At 44.7% G+C, this 27852-nt stretch overlaps 1 protein-coding gene across 2 annotated transcripts in view; it reads left to right on the forward strand.

The window, feature by feature from the left end:
* Nucleotides 1–14014: 14014 nt before the first annotated feature.
* The window catches only part of LOC122554129 (calcium-activated chloride channel regulator 1-like), a 28556-nt gene continuing 14718 nt past the window's right edge, over nucleotides 14015–27852 (forward strand). Inside the window, exons 1-5 of one of the 2 annotated variants that reach the window (XM_087990423.1) lie at nucleotides 14015–14194; nucleotides 16659–16799; nucleotides 17368–17509; nucleotides 18775–18880; nucleotides 23892–24051. In XM_087990423.1, the coding sequence (XP_087846549.1) occupies nucleotides 14033–14194; nucleotides 16659–16799; nucleotides 17368–17509; nucleotides 18775–18880; nucleotides 23892–24051 (711 nt within the window). In that variant the 5' untranslated portion in view covers nucleotides 14015–14032. Of the gene's footprint in view, nucleotides 14195–16658; nucleotides 16800–17367; nucleotides 17510–18774; nucleotides 18881–23891; nucleotides 24052–27852 lie in introns of those variants that run through there. The other variant, XM_087990422.1, reaches the window with a different exon arrangement.

Below are 27852 nucleotides of genomic sequence, written 5' to 3' on the forward strand. Positions count from 1 at the left end.
AAGGGTTTGGAGGGATATGGGCTGGGAGCTGGTAGGTGGGACTAGAATGGGTTGGGATATCTGATCGGCATGGATGGGTTGGACCGAAGGGTCTGTTTCCGTGCTCTATGACTCTATGACTCTATAACTTTCACCCAGACTGGACACTCGAGTCCCTGGCAGAGAGTTGCAGTAAACAGGAGACGTTCTGTGACAGGCCTATCTTCACACATTTTAATGCTGCTTTATAATTCATGTTTGAATTTGCTTTACACACCCATCCAGATTTGAAAAGTGTGGCAAGCACAGCAGGTCAAGCAGCACCCGAGGAGCAGGAGAGTCGATGTTTCAGGCATAAGCCCTTTTTTTAGATTAGATTCCCTACAGTGTGGAAACAGACCCTTCAGCTCAACAAGTCCACACCAACCCTCTGAAGAGCAACCCACCCAGACCCATTCCCCTACATGTACCTCTGACTAATGCACCTAACACTACAGGCAATTTAGCCAATTCACCTGACCTGCACATCTTTGGACTGCGGGAGGAAACCGGAACACCCGGAGGAAAACCACGCATACATGGGGAGAACATGCAAACTCCACACAGGCAGTTGCCTGAGGTGGGAATTGAACCCCGGGTCCCTGGCGCTGTGAGGCAGCAGTGTTAACCACTGTGTCACCACGCTGCCCCTTCATCAGGAATTTGCAGGATAATCTGAATGGCAAGGCAGAGCACAGCACCAAGGATATTACCAGGTCCACCTATCCCAGAGCGACTGGCTAGCCTGGGTGAATATTTATTTGAGTGTTTATAGAGATGTGAGAGGAGTTTAGTGGTTTCTGCCATGTCGTCATGACTCATTTGGGCAGAATGCACTGATAACAAAACCTCACCATTACAGAAACTGTCAGAAATATGTAACGAACAAATCAATTAAAGTTGCTAAAGTTCAGGTTCGTAGTTCCTTGAAAGTGGAGTCACAAGTAAATAGGATAGTGAAGACAGTTGTTGGTATGCTTGCCTTTATTGGTCAGAGTATTGAGTTTTGGAATTGAAAGGTCATGTTGCGGCTGTGCGGACATTGGTCGGGCCATTTTTGGAATATGGTGTTCGATTCTGGTCACCCCACTGTTGGAAAGATGTTGTTAAACTTGGGAGGGTTCAAAAAAGATTTACAAAAGGATGTAGCCAGGGTTGGAGTGTTTGAGCTATATGGAGAGGCTGAATAGTCCAAGGATGTGCAGGTCGGGTGAATTGGCCATGCTAAATTGCCCATAGTGTCAGGGGTTTATATAGGGTAGGGGAATGGGTCTGGGTGGGTTACTCTTCCGAGGGTAGGTGTGGACGTGTTGAACCAAATGGCCTGTTTCCACATTGTAGTGAATCTAATCTAATCGAATCAGACAGGGCTATTTTCCTTGGAGAGTCTGAGGCTGAGGAGTGATCTTATAGAGGTTGATAAAATCATGAGGACATGGATAGGGTGAATAACCAAGGTCGTTCCCACAGGATAAGGGAATCCAAAACTAGAGGTCATATTTGAAAGGTGAGAGGGGAATGAATTAAAAGGGACCTAAGGGGCAACCTTTTCCACACAGAGGGTGGTGCATGTATGGAATGAGCTGCTAGAGGAAGTGGTGGAGGCTGGTACAATTACAACACTTAAAAGGTGTCTGGATGGGTATATGATTAGGAAGGGTTTAGAGGGATATAGGGCAACTGCTGGCAAATAGGACTAGAATAAGTTAGGAAATCTGGTCGGCATGGATGAGTTGGACCAAGGGGTCTTCTTCAGTGCTATACAGCTCTATGACGTATGACTGTGTAAGTGTAATTCACAGCAGGCTTTGTCATGAACAAGGAGATCACTGCTTATTGCAAGCAAACGTACTCTTTAACAAATGACAACAAAAGTACATGACTTTGCAGTTGAAAGTATATCTTTTAAATCCCAATCCTCCACACACTCATTCATCAATCAGACAAACAAAGACAGACAGCTTAACAGAAATATTATAGATGACAAAATACTAAGGGGAAAATAAAAATCTATAGATCAATCCCTAAACTACACGAGTAGATATTTTCTAAACAACCTGTACCGAGATATTGTTACACATCCTTTGGAGCAGGTGGGACTTGAACTTGGGTCTTCTGGTTCAGAGGTAGGGACACTGCATCACAAGAGTGCCAGACCAAACAAGTAGGATGAGTTGTTTCTCACACTTTTCCTTTGATTCTTAGTAATAATGACATGACATTGTGGCCGAGCAGTGGTCGATGTTTGATTGGTAGCTGATCAAGTGGACCTCGGTCTTTTTTTGTTTTGGAATTCCTTCTCGAGAGTGTGTGGGATGTCTTTTAGTCATTTGTTATTTACAGGTGTCTCAATGCACTTTCTTGCAGGATTATGAACCTTCATCTTAAGTCGGTGCAAAGGTCTATTATCATTATTTGTCATACTGCGTAGAAACAAGCCCTTCGGCCCACCTTGTCTGTGCTGCCAAGCTACACTAATCCTATTTATCTAAATTTGATCCATAGCCTACTGTGCCCTAGCATTTTAAGTGATCATCCAGATGCTTCATAAATGTTGTGAGAGCATCTTCCTTCACCAGCCCCTCAAACAGGCCATTTTATATTTCTACCACTGTCTAGCTAAAAGCATATTACATTTGATTGCCTCTCAGCCACTTTCTCCTCACCTTAAACTTAAGCCCTCTGATCTTAGACACATCCGCCCTGGGGAAAAGGTTCTACCTGGACCTTTCATAATTTTGTATATATCAGTCAGCCCCCTCCAACCCTGCCTCCTCTGTCTATCAAGTCTGGATTAGAGTGGTGCTGGAAAAGCAAAGCAGGTCAGCCAGCATCCGAGGAGCAGGAAAATTGAAAAAGCCCTTCATCAGCAATAGAGGCAGGGTGGAGAGATAAGTGAGAGGGGGGTGGGGGTGGGGAGAAAGTAGCATAGAGTACAATAGGTGAATGGGGGTGGGGATGGAGGTGATAGATCAGAGACGAGGGTGAGGGAAGGTAGCAAAGAGTACAATGGGCAAATGGCGGTGGGGATGAAGAGAGGAGGGTGGAGTGGATAGGTGGAAAGGAAGATAGGCAGGTAGGACAGGTCATGAGGGTGGTGCTGAGCTGGAAGGTTGGAACTGGGGTAAGGTGGGGGGAGGGGGAATGAGGAAACTGTTGAAGTCCACATTGATGCCCTCGGGTTGAAGTGTTCTGAGGCGGAAGACGAGGCGTACTTCCTCCAGGCGCGGGTGGTGAGGGAGCAGCGGTGAAGGAGACCCAGGACCTCCATGTCCTCAGCAGAGTTGGAGGGAGTGTTGAAATGTTGGGCCACAGGGCGGTGTGGTTGATTGGTGCGGGTGTCCCAGAGATGTTCCCTAAAGCGCTCTGCTAGGAGGCGCCCAGTCTCCCCAATGTAGAGGAGACCGCATCGGGAGCAACGGATACAATAAATGACATTGGTGGATGTGCAGGTAAAACTTTGATGGATGTGGAAGGTTCCTTTGGGGCCCTGGATGGAGGTGAGGGAGGAGGTGTGGGTGCAGGTTTTGCAATTTGTGCAGTGGCAGGAAAAGGTACCAGGAAGGGAGGGTGGGTTGTTGGGGGGGCGTGGACCTGACCAGGTAGTCACAGAGGGAACGGTCTTTGCGGAAAGCAGAAAGGGGTGGGGAGGGAAATATATCCCTGGTAGTTGGGTCCGTTTGGAGGTGGCGGAAATGTCGGCGGATGATATGGTTAATGCGAAGGTTGGTAGGGTGGAAGGTGAACAGCGGGGGGGGGGGGTTCTGTCCTTGTTATGGTTGGAAGGGTGGGGTTCGAGGGAGGAGGTGCGGGATGTGGATGAGATGCATTGGAAGGCATCTTTAACCACGTGGGAAGGGAAATTGCAGTCTCTAAAGAAGGAGGCCATCTAGTGTGTTCTGTGGTGGAACTGGTCCTCCTAGGAGCAGATACGGCGGAGGCGGAGGAATTGGGAATACGAGATGGCATTTTTGCAAGAGGTAGGGTGGGAAGAGGTGTAATCCAGGTAGCTGTGGGAGTCGGTGGGTTTGTAAAAAATGTCAGTGTTAAGTCGGTCGTTGTTAATGGAGATGGAGAGGTCCAGGAAGGGGAGGGAGGTGTCAGAGATGGTCCAGGTGAATTTAAGATTGGGTTGGAATGTATTGGTGAAGTTAATGAATTGTTCAACAGTCTCGTCTACACCGGGGAGACTGGACGCCTCTTCGCAGAGCGCTTTAGGGAACATCTCTGGGACACCCACACCAATCAACCACACCGCCCTGTGGCCCAACATTTCAACTCCCCCTCCCACTCTGCTGAGGACATGGAGGTCCTGGGCCTTCTCCACCGCTGCTCCCTCACCACCCGATGCCTAGAGGAAGAACGCCTCATCTTCCGCCTCGGAACACTTTAACCCCAGGGCATCAATGTGGACTTCAACAGTTTCCTCATTTCCCCTCCCCCCATCTTACTCCAGTTCCAACCTTCCAGCTCAGCACATCCCCATGACCTGTCCTACCTGCCTATCTTCCTTTTCACCTATCCACTTCACCCTCCTCTCTGACCTATCACCTTCATGCCCACCCCCATTCACCCATTGTACTCTTTGCTACCTTCCCTCACCCTCCTCTCTGACCTATCACCTCCATCCCCACCCCCATTCATCTATTGTACTCTATGCTACTTTCTCCCCACCCTCACCCCCCACTCATTTATCTCTCCCCTCTGCAGGCACTCTGCCTCTATTGCTGATGAAGGGCTTTTGCCCGAAACGTTGATTTTCCTGCTCCTCGGATGCTGGCTGACCTACTGTGCTTTTCCAGCACCACTCTAATTCAGACTTGGGTTTCCAGCATCTGCAGTCCTCATTTTTACCTCAGCCTATCCAGTTGTCCGTCGCAACTGAGAAGTTTCAACCCCGGCAACATCCTGGTGAATCTCCTCCGTAGCCTCTCCAGTACAATCACATCCTTCCGGTAGTGTGGCAACAAAAACTGCACGCGCTATTCCATCTGGAGCTTACCTCTTCTACAATGCGGCTATGTTATATTCAGAGACTCTTGGTGCTGCTGTGTCTCCTAAAGTATCTAGCTCACTGCTTGCAAAACTAACTAAATTTTGTGGAACTGAAGTGTGCACCACAGAATTCCAGTTGATCTTTGGGTTGTAAGAACTCTCTCAGTATTTTAGCAACACAGCAGCGTGCAACTTCCATTTCCCAGTTTATAGTTCAAAGAAAAAGAAGAAATGTGGTTCCTCACAATGTGCTTTAATATGTTGCCTCACACGATGGCACAGTGGTTAGCACTACTGCCTCACAGCACCAGAGACTTGGGTTCAATTCCGGGCAACTGTCTGTGTGGAGTTTGTACATTCTCCCCGTGTCTGCGTGAGTTTCCTCTGGGTGCTCTGGTTTCCTCCCACAGCCCAGTCCAAAGATGTGCAGGTTAGGTAAATTGGCCATGCTAAATTGCCTGTAGTGTTAGGTGAAGGGGTAAATCAAAGTTTGTGAGAAGATTTGTAGCTCGGGTGCTCGTTGCTGTGGTTCTGTTCGCTGAGCTGGAAGTTTTTGTTGCAAACGTTTCGTCCCCTGTCTAGGTGACATCCTCAGTGCTTGGGTGCCTCCTGTGAAGCGCTTCTGTGGTGTTTCCTCCGGCATTTATAGTGGCCTGTCCCTGCCACTTCTGGTTGTCAGTTTCAGCTGTCCGCTGCAATTGGCACTCATCCACAAACTCCATCAACAAACACATCAACCTGGACCCAATATACCGGCCACTACAGCGGACAGCTGAAACTGACAATCGGAAGCGGCAGGGACAGTCCACTATAAATGCCGGAGGAAACACCACAGAAGCGCTTCACAGGAGGCTCCCAAGTACTGAGGATGTCACCTAGAGAGGGGACGAAACGTTTGCAACAAAAACTTCCAGCTCGGCGAACAGAACCACAGCAGGAAGGGGTAAATGTAGGCGAATGGGTCTGGGTGGGTTGCTCTTCGGAGGGTAGATGTGGACTTGTTGGGCCAAAGGGCCTGTTTCCATGCTGTAAGTAATCTAATCTAATCAATGCTGAGGAAAATAATTTCTTAAACTTGTTCCAGGGACCTAAATTATTTTAGCTGCTTTCTGTAGAAGCCAATTGGTTTTCATTGCAATTGTGAGTGTGAACACATTTTCCAAGCTTTTTCTGGAAGTCATTGCTTTTTTAAATTGTTCCTTACAAATTATTACTCATGGGATTTTATATTTCCTGATCAACGATTGGAAAAGGTGTGGAGAAATCATTCATTACTTACCTTTGAGTCGGACATTGTTCAGGAGAAGGTTCAGAGATGATTCACTGCCTGTTATGTTCAAACAGCAATGTACTTTGCAATTTAGTCTGGGCCTCCAAATCACCTTTATAAGTAATATTCAGACTATCTTGCCCTCCACTAACCGAAATATTCCACTGACAGAAGTTGAAGAATTTTTCCCATTGTATTTACAGTAAAAGAGTCAAAGTTGGAGGAGGTCCAAGCCTCTGAGAGCTATAGCATATATCAAAGGAAGTTTATGATTGATTCCTATGATTGCCACAAACTATAATGCGTTAATTTTTGATTTCTTGCTGCATTTGATCCAGGTACATGCCCAGATAGTAACAGTTTTATTGTACTTCTCTGTGAATTTACATATTCAACTGTTTAATGTGTCATTTCCACATGGCAAATAGGCTACCATCTTAAACAATACATGTACAATGATCCCATTTTATATTATTGGTTATGTCAAGTGTGCTAAACCCAACCTTCTTCAACTGGTTAATCAGTGGTCTAACCTCTTTCGCAATGTTGGAAGTAGAATAGATTAGATTAGATTAGATTACTTACAGTGTGGAAACAGGCCCTTCGGCCCAACAAGTCCACACCACCCCGCCGAAGCGCAACCCACCCATACCCCTACATTTACCCCTTACCTAACACTACAGGCAATTTAGCATGGCCAATTCACCTACCCTGCACATCTTTGGACTGTGGGAGGAAACCGGAGCACCCAGAGGAAACCCACGCAGACACGGGGAGAATGTGCCAACTCCACACAGTCAGTCGCCTGAGGCGGGAATTGAACCCGGGTCTCTGGCGCTGTGAGGCAGCAGTGCTAACCACTGTGCCACCGTGCCGCCCATCAATAGTCCTTAATGATTGCACTGTGATCAGTATTATTTAGAACTCCTGTGGTTTATATCTGGATAGAGCAGGAGCTAAACAGGGTTCAAGCTTGGTCTGAAATGTAGCAAAAATGTTACTTGCTATTTAAGTTCCAAGCCATGACCGCTTACCATTGATATTCAACAGCATTTCCATCGCTCAAACCCTGTCATCATCAATATCAGGAAGTCAAGGGTCAAATCAATATGATTGTGAGGCCTAATCTTAGGTTTTCAGTAGCTCCTTGAAGATAAGGTAGATCGATGGGAAATCAGAATATTCTTAAACACCAAAGTTTTGGAACAGGTGAGGAAACATGAATTGATTCCCTGCTTTTAACTTTCCAGATTGGGGGCAAAGGTTTAATTTCCTCCTTTACACACAGCAATATCTTGGTGCAATTGAAATATAGTAAACAAATATTTATTGTAGTTGTATTACTTGCACCATCTGATAAAAAAAACATTGAGCATGTGCTTTTTGTGTAATTCCTTGGGCTGTCTCTCTCGCTCACTGGCACGCGCACGCACACACACACACACACCACCACCCCCCACACATACCCACACACACCCACACACACATACACACACAGATACCCCCTCCCACACACACACATACACACACACATACACACATACACCACCACCCCCCACACATACCCACACACACCCACACACACATACACACACAGATACCCCCCCCCACACACACACACACACACACACATACACCACCACCCCCCACACATACCCACACACACCCACACACACATACACACACAGATACCCCCTCCCACACACACACACACACACACACACATACACCACCACCCCCCCACACATACCCACACACACCCACACACACATACACACACAGATACCCCCCCACACACACACACACACACATACACCACCACCCCTCCCACACATACCCACACACACCCACACACACATACACACACAGATACCCCCCCCCACACACACACACACACACATACACCACCACCCCTCCCACACATACCCACACACATCCACACATACATACACACACAGATAACCCCCCCACACACACACATACACATACACGCAGATACCCCCCATACACACAGGCAGATACCCCCACCCCACACACACACAGATAACCCCCCCCCTATACACACACGTCTAAAGTTAAAAGGTACCCAGTACAAAAAGAAGATAAAAGAATGCACAGTTTACAGAACTTTGAGTCCTTTGAGAACTTAGCCTGAGACCATGTTTGGTCTTTTCATTTTTTGGGACCATCAGTAGTAAAATTATTTTTTGCAAGGTTTGTGAAGGTTTGTAGCTCAGGTTGAAGTTTAGGGTGTAAGTTTGCTCGCTGAGCTGTAGGTTTGATATTCAGACGTTTCATTACCTGGCGAGGTAACATCATCAGTGGTGACCTCCAAGTGAAGCAAAGCTGTTGTCTCCTGCTTTCTATTTATATGTTTGTCCTGGATGGGGTTCCTGGGGTTTGTGGTGATGTCATTTCCTGTTCGTTTTCTGAGGAATTGATAGATGGCATCTAGATCTATGTGTTTGTTTATGGCGTTGTGGTTGGAGTGCTAGGCCTTTAGGAATTCTCTGGCATGTCTTTGCTTAGCCTGTCCCAGGATAGATGTGTTGTCCCAGTCGAAATGGTGGTTTTTTCATCCGTGTGTAGGGCTACGAGGGAGAGGGGGTCATGTCTTTTTGTGTCTAGCAGGTGTTCATGTATCCTGGTGGTTAACTTTCTTTCTGTTGGTCCTACGTAGTGTTTGTGGCAGTCCTTGCATGGAATTTTGTAGACGATGTTGGTTTTGTCCATGGATTGTACTGGGTCTTTTAAGTTTGTTAGTTTTTGTTTGAGAGTGTTGGTGGGTTTGTGTGCTACTAGGATTCTGAGGGGTCTTAGTCGTCTGGCTGTCATTTCTGAAACTTCTTTGATGTATGGTAAGGTGGTTAGGGTTTCTGGCTGTGTTTGGTCTGCTTGTCGTGGTTTGTTCTTGAGTAAAATTATTACTGTTAATTTTCAACTTCTTGTTTTCTTGTTGTTTCTTTTCAATCACGTTGTCACTGGTACTTCTTAAGAGAAATGGCATGCCTTCATTTGTCTGTCTCAGTTCTGCTGTCAAAAATTCACCTCCTCTGCTCGTATGTTAGAGCCTCTTAACATTGCAGTTTTTTTTTCTTATTCAGTCTGAAGATGGTGTTTCATCTCCAACTTGTGATGATTCTCTTGATGGTACAAAGAAGAAGATTTCAAACTTCCCAAATTGGGCTTTCTGGCTAATTTCATGTTGCTTGGGAAAGTATATACTTCAGACATTAAACTTAGATATTAGAACTTAAAATATTAACTGTCTAATTCATGAAGCCTGACCAGTCAGTGGGTTCAGCAGCCTAATTCAATATTGTTGGCTCCTTTGTGAAATCCATTTCAGTCCATAAGAGTTCCAGGTATTAACTCAGATGATGAAATTCAAAATCAGGTTAAAATTATATAGAATTAGTCCATCTTTTATCTAATTTTTCCAAAGGAAATTCAATACTCAGTGCTGCATAAGCAGCCAAGATTGCAACAATTAGCACATTGTTTTCCGTCATTCACATTCCCTGCCCCCAACCTTCTTCATCCTCCTCTGTGTAATGTATTGTAGTTGACTTTGTTCCTGTTAAGACTTAGCCTTCAATTGGAGTCATAGTGTCATAGAGATGTACAGCATGGAAACAGACCCTTCGGTCCAACTCATCCATGCCGACCAGATATCCCAACCCAATCTAGTCCCACCTGCCAGCATCTGGCCCATATCCCTCCAGACCCTTCCTATTCATATACCCATCCAACTGCCTCTTAAATGTTGCAATTGTACCAGCCTCCACCACTTCCTCTGGCAGCTCATTCCATACATGTACCACCCTCTGCGTGAAAAAATTGCCCTGTAGGTCTCTTTTATATCTTTCCCCTCTCACCCTAAACATAGAGTCATAGAGTCATAGAGATGTACAGCAAGGAAACAGATCCTTCGGTCAACCTGTCCATGCCGACCAGATATCCCAACCAAATCTAGTCCCACCTGTCAACATCCGGCCCACATCCCTCCAAACCCTACCTATTCATATACCCAACCAACTGCCTCTTAAATGTTGCAATTGTACCAGCCTCCACCATTTCCTCTGGCAGCTCATTCCATACACGTACCACCCTCTGTGTGAAAACATTGCCCTGTAGGTCTCTTTTATATCTTTCCCCTCTCACCCTAAACCTATGCCCTCCAGTTCTGGACTCCCCGACCCCAGGGAAAAGACTTTACCTATTTACCCGATCCATGCCCCTCATAATTTTGTAAACCTCTATAAAGTCACTCCTCAACCTCCAACGCTCCAGGGAAAACAGCCCCAGCCTGTTCAGCCTCTCCCTGTAGCTCAAATCCTCCAACCCTGGCAACACCCTTGTAAATCTTTTCTGAACTCTTTCAAGTTTTACAACATCTTTCCGATAGGAAGGAGAGCAGAATTGCAAGCAATATTCCAACAGTGGCCTAACCAATGTCCTGTACAGCCGCAACATGACCTCCCAACTCCTGTACTCAATACTCTGACCAATAAAGGAAAGCATACCAAACACCTTCTTCACTATCCTATCTACCTGCGAATCCACTTTCAAGGAGCTATGAACCTGCACTCCAAGGTCTCTTTGTTCAGCAACACTCCCTAGGACCTTACCATTAAGTGTATAAGTCCTACTAAGATTTGCTTTCCCAAAATGCAGCACCTCTCATTTATCTGAATCAAACTCCATCTGCCACTTCTTAGCCCATTGACCCATCTGGTCAAGGTCCTGTTGTAATCTGAGGTAACCCTCTTCGCTGTCCACTACACCTCCAATTTTGGTGTCATCTGCAAACTTACTCCCTATACCTCTTATTCTCGCATCCAAATCATTTATGTAAATGACAAAAAGTGGAGGGCCCAACACCAATCCTTGTGGCACTCCACTGGTCACAGGTCTCCAGTCTGAAAAACAACCCTCCACCACCAGCCTCTGTCTTCTATCTTTGAGCCAGTTCTGTACCCAAATGGCTAGTTGTCTCTGTATTCCGTGAGATCTAACCTTGCTAATCAGTCTCTCATGGGGAACCTTGTTGAATGCCTTACTGAAGTCCATATAGATCACATCTACTGCTCTGCCCTCATCAATCTTCTTTGTTACTTCCTCAAAAAACTCAATCAAGTTAGTGCGACATGATTTCCCACGCACAAAGCCATGTTGACTATCCCTAATCAGTCCTTGCCTTTCCAATTACAAGTACATCCTGTCCTTCAGGATTCCTGAAGAAGGGCTTATGCCCGAAACGTCGATTCTCCTGTTCCTTGGATGCTGCCTGACCTGCAACACATTTTCAGCTCTGATCTCCAGCATCTGCAGTCCTCACTTTCTCCTTCAGGATTCCCTCCAACAACTTGCCACCACCGATGTCAGGCTCACTAGTCTATAGTTCCCTGGCTTGTCCTTACCACCCTTCTTAAACAGTTTTGCAATGAATAGATTTTCTTCAATAATAGATCACCAATTTCCTTTCAATCTTGCTAACGCTTGTGTGTGACTTCTTGGAAAGAGAGAGGGAGGAGGCAGTTTGCCATCCTCATTACTGTTTAAATTCTTGAGCCCCAAATTCTTCTCTCCCAGTGCTCTTCCCCTGAAGCTATAGCTTCCTCTATTCTCCCATCTAATAAACCATAAAAAATAGGAAGAGGAGCAGGCCATTTAACAGGGGCATTGCTGGATGGCTAGCATTTATTGCCCATCCCAAACTGCTCTCAAAAACCTGGTGATAAACCAGGATAAAGTACATTAGCAGAGATGCAACAGTGTGTTTTATTGCCATTTATCTGCAATCTACTGAAGTGTCCATGGGTATGTCCTCAATGACCTGCACTGACATTCAAGACCCCTAGTTGAAATGTGTGGCCCTGGAAAAGTACAGCAGGTCAGGTAGCATCCAAAGAGCAGAAGAGTCGATGTTTCATGCATATGTCCTTCGTCACTCATTCCTAATGAAGGGCTTATACCCGAAATATTGACTCTCCTGCTCCTCGGATTCTGCCTGACCTGCTGTGCTTTCCCAGCACTACACTCTCCACTCTGACTCCCAGTATCTGCAGTCCTCACTTTCTTTCATTCAAGATCCTCAATTGACTCATCACATTCAGTGAGCCAAACCACTGTTTGTTTATATATATAAAACAGCTGCATCATTTGTTCTCTTCAATGGGATATTGGTTATATTGACAACATGCACCACTTTGGGGAAATTAGTTCCTTTATTGAATGTGACAAACCTTTCCCTTTTCTATGTTATAGATAAGCTGATGAATTCAGAAGTCCCTTTATACATACGCTCCTGCTTGAGAACCCAGGTGTCCATTCAAGTGCAGACACAACTGAGTCCCAGGGAAAACATTGTTTGATTAATAGATCTAGTCCACTGATCTCTTCTGTCAATTGCACAATGTTTATTTATGCAAGTTGAAGAGGTTTTGAGTGCTTATATTTTCCGGAATTGACATTTCAACAGATCTGAATAATTGACACTTTGATTCGTGAAAAGTACTGACTGAAGTTATTTTGAGAAATTTTTGTGCACATCTTCTTGTCACAATCATGTTAATCGCTTCTACAGACTATGGTTGAATGAGCTAAAAGTGCTGTATCTTGACATGGGGTGCATGAAAGGCCATGGTGCAGTGTCAGTCAAGATTACAGTCGTGCTGGAAAAGCACAGCAAGTCAGGCAGCATCCAAGAAGCTGATGAAACATCGATTTTCCTGCTCCTTGGATGCTGTCTGACCTGCTGTACTTTTCCAGCACCGCTCCAATCTTGACTCTAATGTCCAGCATCTGCAATCCTCAGTGTGAGGCAATTAAAAAGATTTGGTGGGTTAGGACTCCCTTGGAATAGTCGCCTCCAACCTGAAAGCCCCTGTGGTTGCCTCATTCCCAGCTGGCTTTGGCTTGTGGGCGGCACGGTGGCACAGTGGTTAGCACTCCTGCCTCACAGCGCCAGAGACCCGGGTTCAATTCCCGACTCAGGCGACTGACTGTATGGAGTTTGCACATTCTCCCCGTGTCTGCGTGGGTTTCCTCCGGGTGCTCCGTTTTCCTCCCACACTCCAAAGATGTGCAGGTTAGGTGAATTGGCCATGCTAAATTGCCCGTAGTGTTAGGTAAAGGGGTAAATGTAAGGTATTGGGTGGGTTGCGCTTTGGCGGGTCGGTGTGGACTTGTTGGGCTGAAGGGCCTGTTTCCACACTGTAAGTAATCTAATCTAATCACACCTTCACTGCCATTTTCTCCCAAGTTAGGTGTACAAATCCGAGAATACTGGAAAATCCCACTGCCCAGCTCAAGAATGCAGGTCCAGGCCAATGTCCTTGAATCCTCTGGACCATATAATGTGATAATATATTTAATCAGTACTTTCTCCTCATTTTTTTGTTCTTTTAAATACCTAGAAATATTTAGCAACTAGACCTGTCCTGTTTTAATCCAAATCTCCATTAAAGCCACAATATGATACTCATGTAAGGCATCTGTGCATGTACTTGAAACTTGACAAGATAAAAGATCCCGTCCACAGCTCTGATATCACTCACCTACAGATATGTAGTGTATTAAGCTGTTGAAGAACTGCTGAAGTTGATTTCCTTATTATACAGCATCAGATATCAGTAATAGGTGCACAGTTGACCTAAAGTGCTTTGATGCAGATCAATATAAATTGCAGTAACTTCATAGACGTGTTCACTTGGGACTAAAGGGTGCTCTGGTTGGATTTCAAAAATGAAATCTGTCAAGATATTTCTCCTGTCCCTCGTGTGCTTGGTTTGTGTCTATGTTGTAAGATGTTCTGATGTGAAACTGGTGAATAATGGTTATGAAAATGTCGTCATTGCTATTAAGCCTGGAATATCAGAGGATCCAATGCTCATTACAAACATTCAGGTAGGACCACTAGCTGAATCCCTATTGCAATCACTGACCGTGTTTAGTAGTTTTATTTATCATTGATGCTGTAGGTTAAGCAATTGAAAGGGAATTCTTTAACAATCTGACATTTGATGAGCGTTCTTTTGTGGCTATCCATGGGCTTGTGTGTTACAGAAACGTCCAACATTCAGCTGTCTCAATCCTGTCATCACACCCAGTTACTCTCTGGCTGGGTCTGTGGTTTAGTTTGATCTACCCACCTTGTAGCCAGTAATCTCCTCACTAAACAATAATCTATCAGTCTCTATTTTAACAGTTTCAATTGACCCTCGCCATCAATAACTTTTTGAAGAGGGAGAGTTCCTCTGTGTAAAGAGGTGTTTCTTGCATCAAACATGAATATCTTAGCTCCATTTTTCTGGAAGGTTCTGACCTCTGGTTCTGGATTCTCCCACCACAGAAAGTGATTTCTCTGGATTTGCCCGATTAAACCATTTAATTGTGTGTGATTTGGGAAAACTATAGTCTCCTGACAGTTTACCAAGTAGAACAGGTGGACCTTCAGTGCAGCCCCTTTGGATTACTCACTCTTCTCCTGGGAGGGAGAGAGCTTTTTAAACTCACACTGTGTAGTCACACTTTGGCAAAACGTTTCTTAAACGTGCACAAAGAACAACACTGCAAGGTGAATTCCCATATTGGCTCAGGTTACCATAAAGGTCCAACTTTCTCAATCTCTCCCCTCATCTATGGCATGGCGATCCTCAGGTTAAACTCTCCAGCAGTCATCTCTCTCTAACGTGAGAGTAACCCCACAGTCTATGGGCTAAGTTGACTTTTCCTTTTACTTTAACTCCTGGAATGTAATCATCTAAACCCCCAATCAGTCAGAAGAGCACTGCTGTGTTGCCATTGTTTGGTCAGACATGATCATCCCATAGATTGAGAGAGCAGCTCACCATGAGCCAAGTAGAAAGAATCTCTCATTTCCCAGTGACAACCCTATCCCTGTAACTAGCCCCAATTAGATATGATGCCTTGTTAATTAATTTGCTTTTATCAACGATAGTAATGTATTAATAAACAGGATCTCTTCAAGTAATGAAGGAAACATTCAAGTCAGTAAGTTGTTAAATGAAGATATTGGTGAAGCAGGTTTGAGGGAGTGCACTACCTCACAAGGCAGTGTTAGCTTACTAGGAAGGTCTCCATCAACGATTCATCAATTGGATTGTGGTGAAAGGTAGTGTGTTCAAGAGAGAGTATGGTACTTTTCTTCCTCACCGGAATGATCAAAATCAGCTCAATGTGCTTCATTTGTATGAATCTCACCATTGGCATCATGTCATAGAGTTGTACCAAATGGAACAGACCATTTGGTCCAACTCATCCATGCCGTCCAGATATCCTAAATTAATCTAGTCCCATTTACCAGCATTTGGCTCATATCCCTCTAAACCATTCACATTCATATACCTATGCAGATGTTTTTAAAGTTGTGATTGTACTGGCCTCCACCACCTCCACTGGCAGCTCATTCCATACACGCACCACTCCCTGCATGGAAAGTTGCCCCTTAAATCACTTTTAAATCTTTCCTCTCCCACCTTAAACCTATAAGCCCTTCCTGAAGAAGGGCTTATGCCCGAAACGTCGATTCTCCTGTTCCCTGGATGCTGCCTGACCTGCTGCGCTTTTCCAGCAACGCATTTTCAGCTCTGATCTCCAGCATCTGCAGTCCTCACTTTCTCCACCTTAAACCTATGCCCTCTAGTCTTGGTCTCCCCCACCCCAGGGAAAAGACCTTGACTATTTACCCTATCTATTCCCCTCATGGTTTTGTAAACCTCTACAAGGTTATCCCTCAGCCTCAGATGGTCCAGGGAAATTAATTCCAGTCTACTCAGCCTCTCCCTATAGCTCAAACCCTCTAATACTGGCAACATTCTTGTAGATCTTTTCTGGACCCTTTCCCTTTCAATTTTCGCAACAGCTTTCCTATCGCAAGGAGACCAGAATTGCATGCAGTATTCCAACAGGTTTATTTAAAATCACAAGCTTTTGAAGCAGGTGAAGAGAATTCAACCAAAGAAAGCTTATACTTCCAAATAAACGAATTGGACTATAACCTGGTGTTGGGTGATTTTTAACTTTCTCCACTCCAGTCCAACACTGGCACCTCCACATCTTAAATACACCTGTTGGACTATAAGCTGAGATTTTCTCTTAACATTCCATTATGTGGCCAAATTTTGTTTTAAAATTCCTTGTTGAGTGCAATGAGGCATTTTGCCATGTCAGATTGTACAGAAACGTTGCAGTATAAGTTTATAAATGCCGACTATTCTTCCCCTACCCAAAGTCAATGCTAAAGTCCATGAAATATATTGATAATATATTATATGTTGAAGGAGTTGTTGCCAATTTTGCGTGAGAGTACAATGATTAAAAACTTTCACAACACCTGTGTTTCTTGTAGGAAATGGTGAGGTCAGCTTCAAACTTCTTGTACAAAGCCACCAAACATCGAGCTTATTTCCGAGATGTGAAAATCCTATTGCCCATCACCTGGAGTTCACAGCCCCACTATCAGAGACCGAGCACCCAGTCTTATGAAAAGGTAAAAGCTGAAATAATGGAATTGTTCCATTACTTTATTCCTATTTCATGTGGAATTCCATCATCCACGCTGATCTACTCTTAAATATATTTTAACACGACTTTGTGAAAAATTGGCAATTGCATCTCTAATGATCTGTCCTTTATTTTATTTAACCAAATGATCGAAGACCGTGTTTAGAAAATACTTTTTGCTTTACCTTTGACGTTGCTGACTGGCCCAATGCACATTGGTTTATAGAACATAGAACACAGAACATTACAGCTCAGTACAGGCTCTTTGGCCCTCGGTATTGCGCTGACCTGTGAAATTAATCTGATGCCCATCTAACCTACACTGTTCTAATATGATTCATAGGTATGTCCAATGTTTAGAAGGAGTATTTAATAAAAATGTACTTTGTTTCCTTAGAATTTCAAACAAATATAGACCGTCCAGCTTTCTCTGACGTAAAATTTATTTTTTCACTTTGCTGCCTCTGTATTCATGGTTTTGCAGTTTATATTTAACAGTAGTTTGGGGATGATCTTATTCCCTGATGTTATTTCCTCTATTTATCTTTTTCTAGGCTAATGTGATCATTGCTAACCCACATACTCAGTATGGAGATGACCCATACACTCTGCAGTATGGCCAATGTGGTGACAAGGGCCGGTACATTCACTTTACCCAAAACTTCATGTTTATGATCCAAGTTTATGGTGATCCAAGTTTATGGTGAAAGAGGTAACAACTTTACAGGAAATTGCTTCCATCTATGCAGTTGACTATAATCCCTTCCTCTTTCATTGGAAACACACTCGCATTTGTTCTTAGTTTGGTGAAATCGATCAAAGCCTTACTTTGTAGAAAGTTAAAAATCACACAACACCAGGTTATAGTCCAACAGGTTCAATTGGAAGCACACTAGCTTTCGGAGCGACGCTCCTTCATCAGGTGTTAATGGAGGGCTCGATCGTAACACAGAATTTATAGCAAAAATTTGTGGTGTGATGTAACTGAAATTATACATTGAAAAATTAATTGTCTGTTAAGCCTTTCATCTGTTAGAATACAGTGATAGTTTCACTTCTTTCATGTGTAAATCACAAAACCTTTTTTTTAAAAGTTGCATTCTCGGGTTAGCTGTTAACAATGGTGATAGCTAGACAATATGTTGAAGGTGTTAGCCCCCTGTGTTCTCTGTCTATGACCTGATGTTTAGATTGATTCTAATCTAAAAAGTGAGATAATCATTACTTTGTAGAATCATACTTGGAGTCACAGAGTTGTGCAGATATTCTAAATTTATCTAGTCCCATTTGCCAGCATTTGGCTCATATCTCTCTAAACCCTTCCTATTCGTACACATGTCCAGTTGCAAATTTCAATGCTATAATTGTACCAGCCTCCACCACTTCCTCTGGCAGCTCGTTCCATACATGCACCAACCTCTGTGTGTAAAAAATTGCCCCTTATGTTACATTTTCTCTCTCACCTTAAACCCTATGCCCTCTAGTTTTGGACTCCCCCACCCCAGGGAAAATATCCTGACTATTTAACCTATCCTGCCCCTCATGATTGGAGGTGCCAGTGTTGGACTGGGGTGTACAAAGTTAAAAATCACACAACACCACATCATATGCTTCTTGATCGGTGCACCAAAAGCTAGTGTTTCCAAATAAACTTGTTGGAGTACAACTTGGTGTTGTCTGATTGTTAATTTTGTACACGCCCTAATGATTTTATAAACCTTCATAAAGTCACCCCACAACCTCCGATGCTCCGGGGAAAACAGCCCCAGCCTACTCAGCCTCTCCCTATAGCTCAAACTCTCCAATGCTGGCAACATTGTCGAAATCTTTGCTCAACCCTTTTATGTTTCACAACACCTTTCATAAAGCAGGGAGGCAAGAATTGAATCCACTATTCCAAATGTACCATTTAGCTTTGAGTGAAATGGGAGTTGTTGTCATGAATGTTTCTATTTTTACAGGTCGTGTATTAGTCCATGAATGGGCTCACCTTCGGTGGGGAGTGTTTGATGAATACAATGATCTGGTACCCTTTTATGCTGTCGGCGATATATATGAGGCAACCAGGTTGGCTATTCTTCAGTTCTGATGGCAGAGCTGTTTTGCAGTAGAGAAGTCTCATTATTGTGCAGTGTATATTGAAGAACATTCTTACAAAAGATAACAGTAGCACATTAGTGGGCAGAATTTTCAAATCCCTACAGGGCACATAGAGGATATTTAGCCCATCAAACCTGCATCCACCCTCTGAAGAGCACCCCACCAGCCCCCACCTCATCCCCTTAACTGTAGCATTCCCCATGGCTAATCCACCTAACCAACACATCCCTGGACACGATGCGTCAATTTAGCATCACTAATCCACCTAATCTGCATATCTTTGGACTGAGGGAGAAAGCCATGCCACCTGGAGGAAACCCACACAGACACGGTTAGAACATGCAGACTTCATACAGACAGTGGCCGAAGGCTGGAATCGAATCTGGGTCCCTGGGGTTCTGTGAGGAAACAGTGTGAATCACTCAGCCACCTCCAAATGTTCTTCCCCTTTGATTCATGTGGGCAAGGGTGAAAAGGTTGGGGAAATACATTTTGCATTTTCTCTTTAGGGTTTAAGTGGTGAGTTCTGAACCCCCCTAATGATGTACAACTGGCCTATTTCCATGCTTTTGCCCCTCAATATTAACTAAACTGACCTAATTTTGATGCAAAGTAAACATCAAAAGAATTGCAGATGCTGTAAATCAGAAACAAAAACAAAAGTTTCTGAAAAAGCTCAGCAGGTCTGGCATCATCTGTGAAGAGAAATCAAAGTTAACCTTTTGTGTCTGGTGACCCTTCCTCAGACCTGACAGTGGTTAGGAAAATGTTGGTTTATATGCAGAAGATCGGGCAGAGGGAGGAGGTAAGGAATAAACGACAGGTGGGGATAGAGACCAACGAGAGGGAAGATCAATTGGACAGACAAGGGAGTGGATAACAATCTGGCTGGGAGGGTGAATAGCTGTTAATGGGGACAGTTAGTGACTATGGAGCTGCTTACACTCTGTCTCCTTCCACTTCTTCATCCTGACAAGGTGACATTGACAAATCACCACTCTCACGGCAACATTCCGACTGATATTCTGAACTTTTAACTTCTTTATATTCCTAATTTATTACCCGACCTATAATGCTGGGCTAGTTATATCTTTACTTTCCTATTTGTTTTGTTTCCAATGTATTTGATCTTGAGTATCTGTACTGAGGTACTTTTATGCCTGAGATGGCGCTGTAATGCAGCAATGGTAAATTTTTCACTGTACTCATTTGTGTACATGATAATAAAGCTAATTCAATCCAATTCAATTTCTTCTTCACCACCCTGTCTGTCTGTGATGCAGCTTTCAAAGAACTGTGTATCTGAACACCTAGCTCTCTGTTCAACAACGCTACCCAGGACCCTCCCGTTAATTGTATAAGTGTTACCATTGCTTTTTTATGAAAATGCAATACTTCATCTTTCTACAAATTAAACCTAAACCCCATCTGCCACTCCTCAGCCCATTGAACCTTTTGAAATAGAACCAAAGAGTCATAGAGATGTACAGCATGGAAACAGACCTTTCGGTCCAACCCGTCCATGCTGACCAGGTATCCCAATCTAGTCCCAATGCCAGCACCCAGCCCATATCCCTACAAACCCTTCCTATTCATATACCATCCAGATGACTTTTAAATGTTGTAATTGTACCAGCCTCCACCACTTCCTCTGGCATCTCATTCCATACATGGACCACTCTCTGCGTGAAAAAGTTGCCCCTTAGTTCTCTTTTATATCTTTCTCCTCTCACCCTAAATCTATGCCCCCTAGTTCTGGTCTCCCCCACTCCAGACAAAAGAACTTGATTATTTACCCTATCCTTGCCTCTCATGATTTTATTACCTCTATAAAGTCATCCCTCAGCTTCCAGTGCTCCAGGGTGAAGAGCCCCAGCCTATTCAACCCCTCCCTATAGCTCAAACCTCCAACCCTGGCAACTCTTGTAAATCTTGTAAATCTTTTCTGAACCCTTTCAAGTTTTGAAGTATCCTTCCTATATCAGGGAGACCAGAATTGCATGCAATATTCCAAAGGTGGCCAGACCAACGTCTTGTACAGTTGCAACATGACCTCCCTACTTTAATCTTAGATAGACCTCTTCACTGTCCTCCACGCCACCAAGTTTGGAGTCATCTATTAACCGTGCCTCCTAAATTCTCAGCCAAATTGATTATAAAAATGAGAAACAGCAGTGGACTCAGCACTGATGCTGGTGGAACACTGCTTGTCACAGGCCTCCAGTCTGAAAAGCAACCCTCCACCACCACCCTCTCTCTCCTCCCATTGAGCCAATTTTGTATCCAATTGGCAGGCTCTCCCTGAATCCCACGTGATCAATTTTTTACTAACCAGTCCATGATATGGAATATTTTCAAAGGTTTACTGAAGACCAGTAGACAATGTTCAGCACTCTGCCCTCATCTATTTTTTTGGTCACATCCTCAGAAACCTTAATCAAGTTTGTGAGACACGACTTTCCTTACACAAAGCCACACTGACTGTCCCTAATCAGTCCTTGACTCTCCAAATGCATGCAAATCGTATCTCTCAGAATCCCCTCCAACAACTTACCCATCACTGATGTTAGACTCACCATTCTATAGTGCCCAGGCTTCTCCTTACAGTCTTTCTTAAATAGAAGTACAACATTTAGCCACCCTCCAGTCCTCCATCACCTCACCTGTGGCTATAGTTGATACAAATATCCCTGCTCAGTACCCCGCAGTTTTTCCCTGAGCTTCCCACAATGTCTTGAGATACCCTTGATCAGGTCTTGGAGGTTTATCCACCTTTATGCTCTTCTTCTGTAATATGGACTGTTTTAAAGATTTCGATATTTATTTCCCCTAATTCCCTGGCTTGCATGTCTTTTTCCACAATAGATACTGACGTGAAATATGCATTTAAGTATCTCTCCTATTTCCTATGGTTCCACATATAGATGACCTTGTTGACCTTTAAGGAATCTTATTCTCTCTCTAGTTGCTGTTTTGTTCTTCATGTACTTATAGAGTCTCTGGATTATCCTTCACTTTACCTGCCAAGCCTAACTCTTACCTCTTTTTTGCCCTCCTGATTTACCTGTTAAGAATGCCTCATACATCCCCTTATACTCTTCAAGAGATTCACTTCATCCCAGTTGTCGATAACTAATATATGCTTCCTTCTTATTCTTGACCAGAGATTCAATATCTTTATTCATCCAGGGCGTATCCTTTTATATAACTATTTTAAAACTATCAGAATTATGATCACTGGTCCCAAAGTGCTCCCCCATTAACATGCCAGTCATTTGCCCCGCCTTATTTCTCAAAAGAATGTCACGTTTTGCTCCTTCTCTAATAGGTACATCTGCATATTGATGAAGAAAATATTCTTTAACACATTCAACAAACTCTTCCCCATCCAAGCCCTTAACACTATGGCAGTCCCATCTATGTTTGAAAAGATAAAAAAAACCCTGCTGTCCCAACCCTACAATTCTTGCACATAGCTGAGATCTCTCTACACATTTGCTCTTCAGTTTTCTGATGACTACTGGGGTGGCTTTAGCACAATCCCATCAAGGTGATTATCCTCTTTTTATCTCTAAGTTCTATGCATATAGCTTCATTGGACAATCCCCTCTAAGTTCTCCCATGATGTTTTCCCTCATGAAAAATGCCAGTCCTCTTCCTCTCTTGCCTCCATTTCTACCCTTCCCATAGCATCTGAACCCCAGATCATTGAGGTGCCAGTCCTGTCCATTCCTGAGCCAAGTTTCTGGATGAGCAGTGATGTCCCAGTCCCATGTTCCCATGCATGCCCTGAGTTCATACACCTTTCTGTCAGATCCTTTGCATTGAAAGAAATGCAGTTTAATTCTTCAGAGTTACCTTGTTCTCTGATTTGTTCTTGCTTGCCTTGTCTAATTAACTTGCTCTCTTTCATTTCTGAACCATCCTCATTTCATTATTATTTAGTATCTCCACAACTGCCCCATACTAATTTAAATTCTCATTGGTCCCCTTCCAATTCAGGTGAAACCGGTCCCTTTTGAACAGGTCTCTTCTGGCTCAGAAGTGATCTCAATGATCAAAAAATCTGCATCCCTGCCCAATCACCTCCACAACCACTGATTTATCTGCCCTATTTTCTTATCCTACTGTCACTAGCACGTGGCAGTGGGAGTAATCCAGAGATTACTACCTTTAAAGTTCTTTTTAACCTCTTACATAACTTCCTATATTCACGCTGCAAATGTTTCTCTCACTATGTTGCTCTTACCAATGTGTACTACAGCCTCTGGCCTCTCACTCTCTCTTGTCTCCCAATATCTCCTTTGAGATGTCTGTGACCTTGGCACCAGGGAAGCAATGTCAATGCTGGCTCACAGCTGCAGAGTTGCCTATCTGTGCCCCTGACTGGAGAGTTCCCTCTGACAATTACTCGCTTGAACCTGGAAGTGTCTGGAAGTTATAAACGTAAATTGTCAGTAATCTCACAAACCACATGTCACTGCTGATGTATGAAAATCAGAGGAATGTGGAGGTTCTGATTTGGTCTTTTAATGAGTAAAGTCACCACTGTTCCCCTGTCTCATTAGAGTGAGAGACACCCCTGGTTGGGTGAGTTTAACCTGAAGGTCACCACTGCTCAGGCCAAAGGTGAGGATCAGAAGGCAGGACCTATCATGATGACCTCAGCTACCATGGGAATAGAACCCATGCAACTGAGCTAACCAAGCCCTACCCTGTCACCACCTTGGTGAATAAGTTGTGGGCAAAGGGATGCCAACTGCTTGGGTCCCATTCCCTCACCAGCTACAGATATGATGAAGGATTCTCCATCTCAACCTCTCCCCCCCACCCCACCTTAAGGTGTGGTGACTGTCAGGATAAATCACCATCAATCATCTCTCTATTGAAAGAGACGATGTATAAACTAGTAATATTATAACGACTTTATAAAAATCAGTATGATTAATTACACATCGTGCTTTATTTCTATTGCTAGGTGTTCAAAGGAAATTAAAGGATTAAAAGCCTCTTGTTCTGAAGTTTCCTGTCGTGCCTGTGATCCCAGCACAGGGCTCCTAGACGCTGACTGCAACTTCTTTCCAGACCAGAACCAAGTGACATCAACTTCAATAATGTACACAACAGGATTACCAGGGGTAAATGGGACTATTAAGAGGCAACAGCTACTTCTGCAAATGTTTCACGTATAAAGTCTTGCTGTTTGCAGAGGTTACATTCCTTGAAAATGTTGCAAATGCTGACATCACAGAGGGTAATGAGAGTCAGTTGGATAGTTTCCAAATAGCCAAAAATACTGACATATACAGACCTAGTAGACAATAAAATGCAATAAAACAATTATATTATTGATGTTTTACAGGAGATATAATGTGGTAAAATGAGGGACATAGTAAGTTCCTCAAATCAACCCCTTGTTGTAAGGCCTCCTGCATTATAAATGTTACAATAGTGTGTATATGCATTGTGGAAGCTGATACATATGCAGTGCAACTTTCCAGTCTTGGCAATCCTGTTTTCTATCGTCATTCTGTCAGTCTGCAGACCAGTTTAAGTTTTGAGTTATTTTTTAACGTATCTACTTCACTTCTCTTCTATTGTTTTGCACCTGAAAACTGCAGGTAAATGGTGAACTGGTGTACAAAATTGTGTACAGTAATCTAACCTGCACTAAGTGCAGTGGTTGTTCAGAATACTTCATGAGAATCAGTGAATTTGCAAAAGTAAAGATGTGAATGGCAGGACTTCACTGTGTCTAATAATCACGACCCAAGTACAGCAAGAAACAGATTTCAAGCTTGCTTCACTTGATTCCATATTTTGGGCTGTCCATCTCTCATATTGCCGTTTCTGGAAGGTTTGACATTAAAACATCAAAAAATGGGCTATAATTTAATTAGAAATTTACTCTTTTTAACTCCATGAAACAAAGTTTTTGGTGGTTAGAACTGGGAGGTTCTGCTTGAACTGTATGAAACACTGGGTAGACTGCAGCTAGATAAAAACAATGACTGCAGATGCTGGAAACCAGATTCTGGATTAGTGGTGCTGGAAAAGCACAACAGTTCAGGCAGCATCGGAGGAGCAGGAAAATCGACGTTTCGGGCAAAATCCCTTCATCAGGAATAAAGGCAGAGAGCCTGAAGGGTAGAGAGATAAGCTAGAGGAGGGTGGGGGTGGGGAGAAAGTTGCATAGAGTACAATAGGTGAGTGGGGGAGGTGATAGGTCAGGGAGGAGGGTGGAGTGGATAGGTGGAAAAGAAGATAGGCAGGTAGGACAAGTCATGGGGACAGTGCTGAGCTGGAAGTTTGGAACTCGGGTGAGGTGGGGGAAGGGGAAATGAGGAAACTGTTGAAGTCCACATTGATGCCCTGGGGTTGAAGTTTTCCGAGGCGGAAGATGAGGCGTTCTTCCTCCAGGCGTCTGGTGGTGAGGGAGCGGCAGTGAAGGAGGCCCAGGACCTCCATGTCCTCGGCAGAGTGGGAGAGGGAGTTAAATGTTGGGCCACAGGGCGGTGTGGTTGATTGGTGCGGGTGTCCTGGAGATGTTCCCTAAAGTGCTCTGCTAGGAGGCGTCCAGTCTCCCCAATGTAGAGGAGACCGCATCGGGAGCAAGGGATACAATAAATGATATTAGTGGATGTGCAGCTAAAACTTTGATGGATGTGGAAGGCTCCTTTAGGGCCTTGGATGGAGGTGAGGGAGGAGGTGTGGGCGCTGGTTTTACAGTTCCTGCGGTGGCAGGGGAAGGTGCCAGGATGGGAGGGTGGGTTTTTGGGGGGCGTGGACCTGACAAGGTAGTCACGGAGGGAACGGTCTTTGCGGAAGGCGGAAAGGGGTCGGGAGGTAAATATATCCCTGGTGGTGGGGTCTTTTTGGAGGTGGCAGAAATGTCGGCGGATCATTTGGTTTACGTGAAGGTTGGTAGGATGGAAGGTGAGCACCAGGGGCGTTCTGTCCTTGTTATGGTTGGAGGGGTGGAGTCTGAGGGTGGAGGTGCGGGATGTGGACGAGATGCGTTGGAGGGCATCTTTAAACACATGGGAAGGGAAATTGCGCTCTCGAAAGAAGGAGGCCATCTGGTGTGTTCTGTGGTGGAACTGGTCCTCCTGGGAGCAGATACGGCGGAGGCGGAGGAATTGGGAATACGGGATGGCATTTTTGCAGGAGGTAGGGTGGCAAGAGGTGTAATCCAGGTAGCTGTGGGAGTCGGTGGGTTTGTAAAAAATGTCAGTGTCAAGTTGGTCGTTATTAATGGAGATGGAGAGGTCCAGGAAGGGGAGGGAGGTGTCAGAGATGGTCCAGGTAAATTTAATGTCAGGGTGGAATGTGTTGGTGAAGTTGAAGAATTGCTCAACCTCCTCGCGGGAACACGAGGTGGAGCCAATGCAGTCATCAATGTAGCGGAGGAAGAGGTGGGGAGTGGTGCCGGTGTAATTACGGAAGATTGACTGTTCTACGTAGCCAACAAAGAGACAGGCATAGCTGGGGCCCATACGTGTGCCCATGGCTACCCCTTTGGTCTGGAGGAAGTGGGAGGATTCAAAGGAGAAATTGTTAAGGGTGAGGACCAGTTCGGCCAAACGAATGAGAGTGTCGGTGGAAGGGTACTGTTGGGGACGTCTGGAGAGGAAAAAATGGAGGGCTTGGAGGCCCTGGTCATGGCAGATGGAGGTGTAGAGGGATTGGATATCCATGGTGAAGATGAGGCGTTGGGGACCAGGGAAACAGAAGTCTTGGAGGAGATGGAGGGCGTGGGTGGTGTCTCGAACGTATGTGGGGAGTTCCTGGTCTAGGGGGGATAGGGCAGTGTCAAGGTAGGTAGAGATGAGTTCAGTGGGGCAGGAGCATGCTGAGACAATGGGTCGGCCAGGGTGGTCAGGCTTGTGGATCTTGGGAAGGAGGTAGAACCTGGCAGTGCAGGGTTCCCGAACTATGAGGTTGGAAGCTGTGGGTGGGAGATCTCCTGAGGTGAAGAGGTTCTGTATGGTCTGGGAGATGATGGTTTGGTGATGGGGGGTGGGGTCATTGTCGAGGGGGCGGGAGGAAGAGGTGTCCTCGAGTTGGCGTTTGGCTTCAGCGGTGTAGAGGTCAGTGCGCCAGGCTACCACTGCGCCCCCTTTATCTGTTGGCTTGATGGTGAGGTTGGGATTGGAGCAGAGGGATTGGAGGGCTGCGCATTGTGAGGGTGAGAGGTTAGAGTGGGGGAGCGTGGTAGACAGGTTGAGGCGGTTAATGTCCCGGTGGCAGTTGGAAATGAAGAGGTCGAGGGCAGGTAATAGGCCAGTGCGGGGTGTCCAGGTGGATGCAGTGTGTTGGAGGTGGGCGAAGGGGTCCTCGGAAGGTGCGTGGGAGTCCTGATTGTGAAAGTAAGCTCGGATGCGGAGGCAGTGGAAGAAGTGTTTGACTGCAGCTAGAGTCTTCATAGAGTAGAATCCCTATGGTGTGGAAGCAGGCATTTGGCCCATTGAGTCCACACCGATCCTCTGAAGAGCATCCTACCCAGACCCAACCCTATCTCCTTAACCCCACATTTCCCCATGGCTAATCCACCTAACCGGGACACTCCCGGACACTATGGGCAATTTAGCATAGACAATCCACCCTAACCTGCACACCTCTGGACTGTGGGAGGAAACTGGAGCACCCAGAGGAAACCCATGCAGACAGGGGGGAGAATGAGCAAACTCTAATCAGAGAGTCGACCAAGGGTGGGATCAAACCTAGGTCCCAGTCACTGTGAGGTATCAGTGCTAACCACAATGCTGTCTGAAATTATGAGGTGCCTAAATAGAGTGTATAGGAAAGAGCTATTTATTTATGTTAGCAGATTAAAGAAAAGACAGGGAACATAGATTTAAAGTAAACCCTCGAAGGACTAAGAGAGTTATGGAGTAATTCTTTTCACAGTTAGGGTGGTGCAATCTTTAACTTACAGC

Source organism: Chiloscyllium plagiosum, unplaced genomic scaffold, assembly GCF_037043375.1.
Source record: "Chiloscyllium plagiosum isolate Xiang-an unplaced genomic scaffold, Cpla_swu_hap1 HiC_scaffold_9, whole genome shotgun sequence".
Classification (NCBI taxonomy): Eukaryota; Metazoa; Chordata; class Chondrichthyes; order Orectolobiformes; family Hemiscylliidae; genus Chiloscyllium; species Chiloscyllium plagiosum.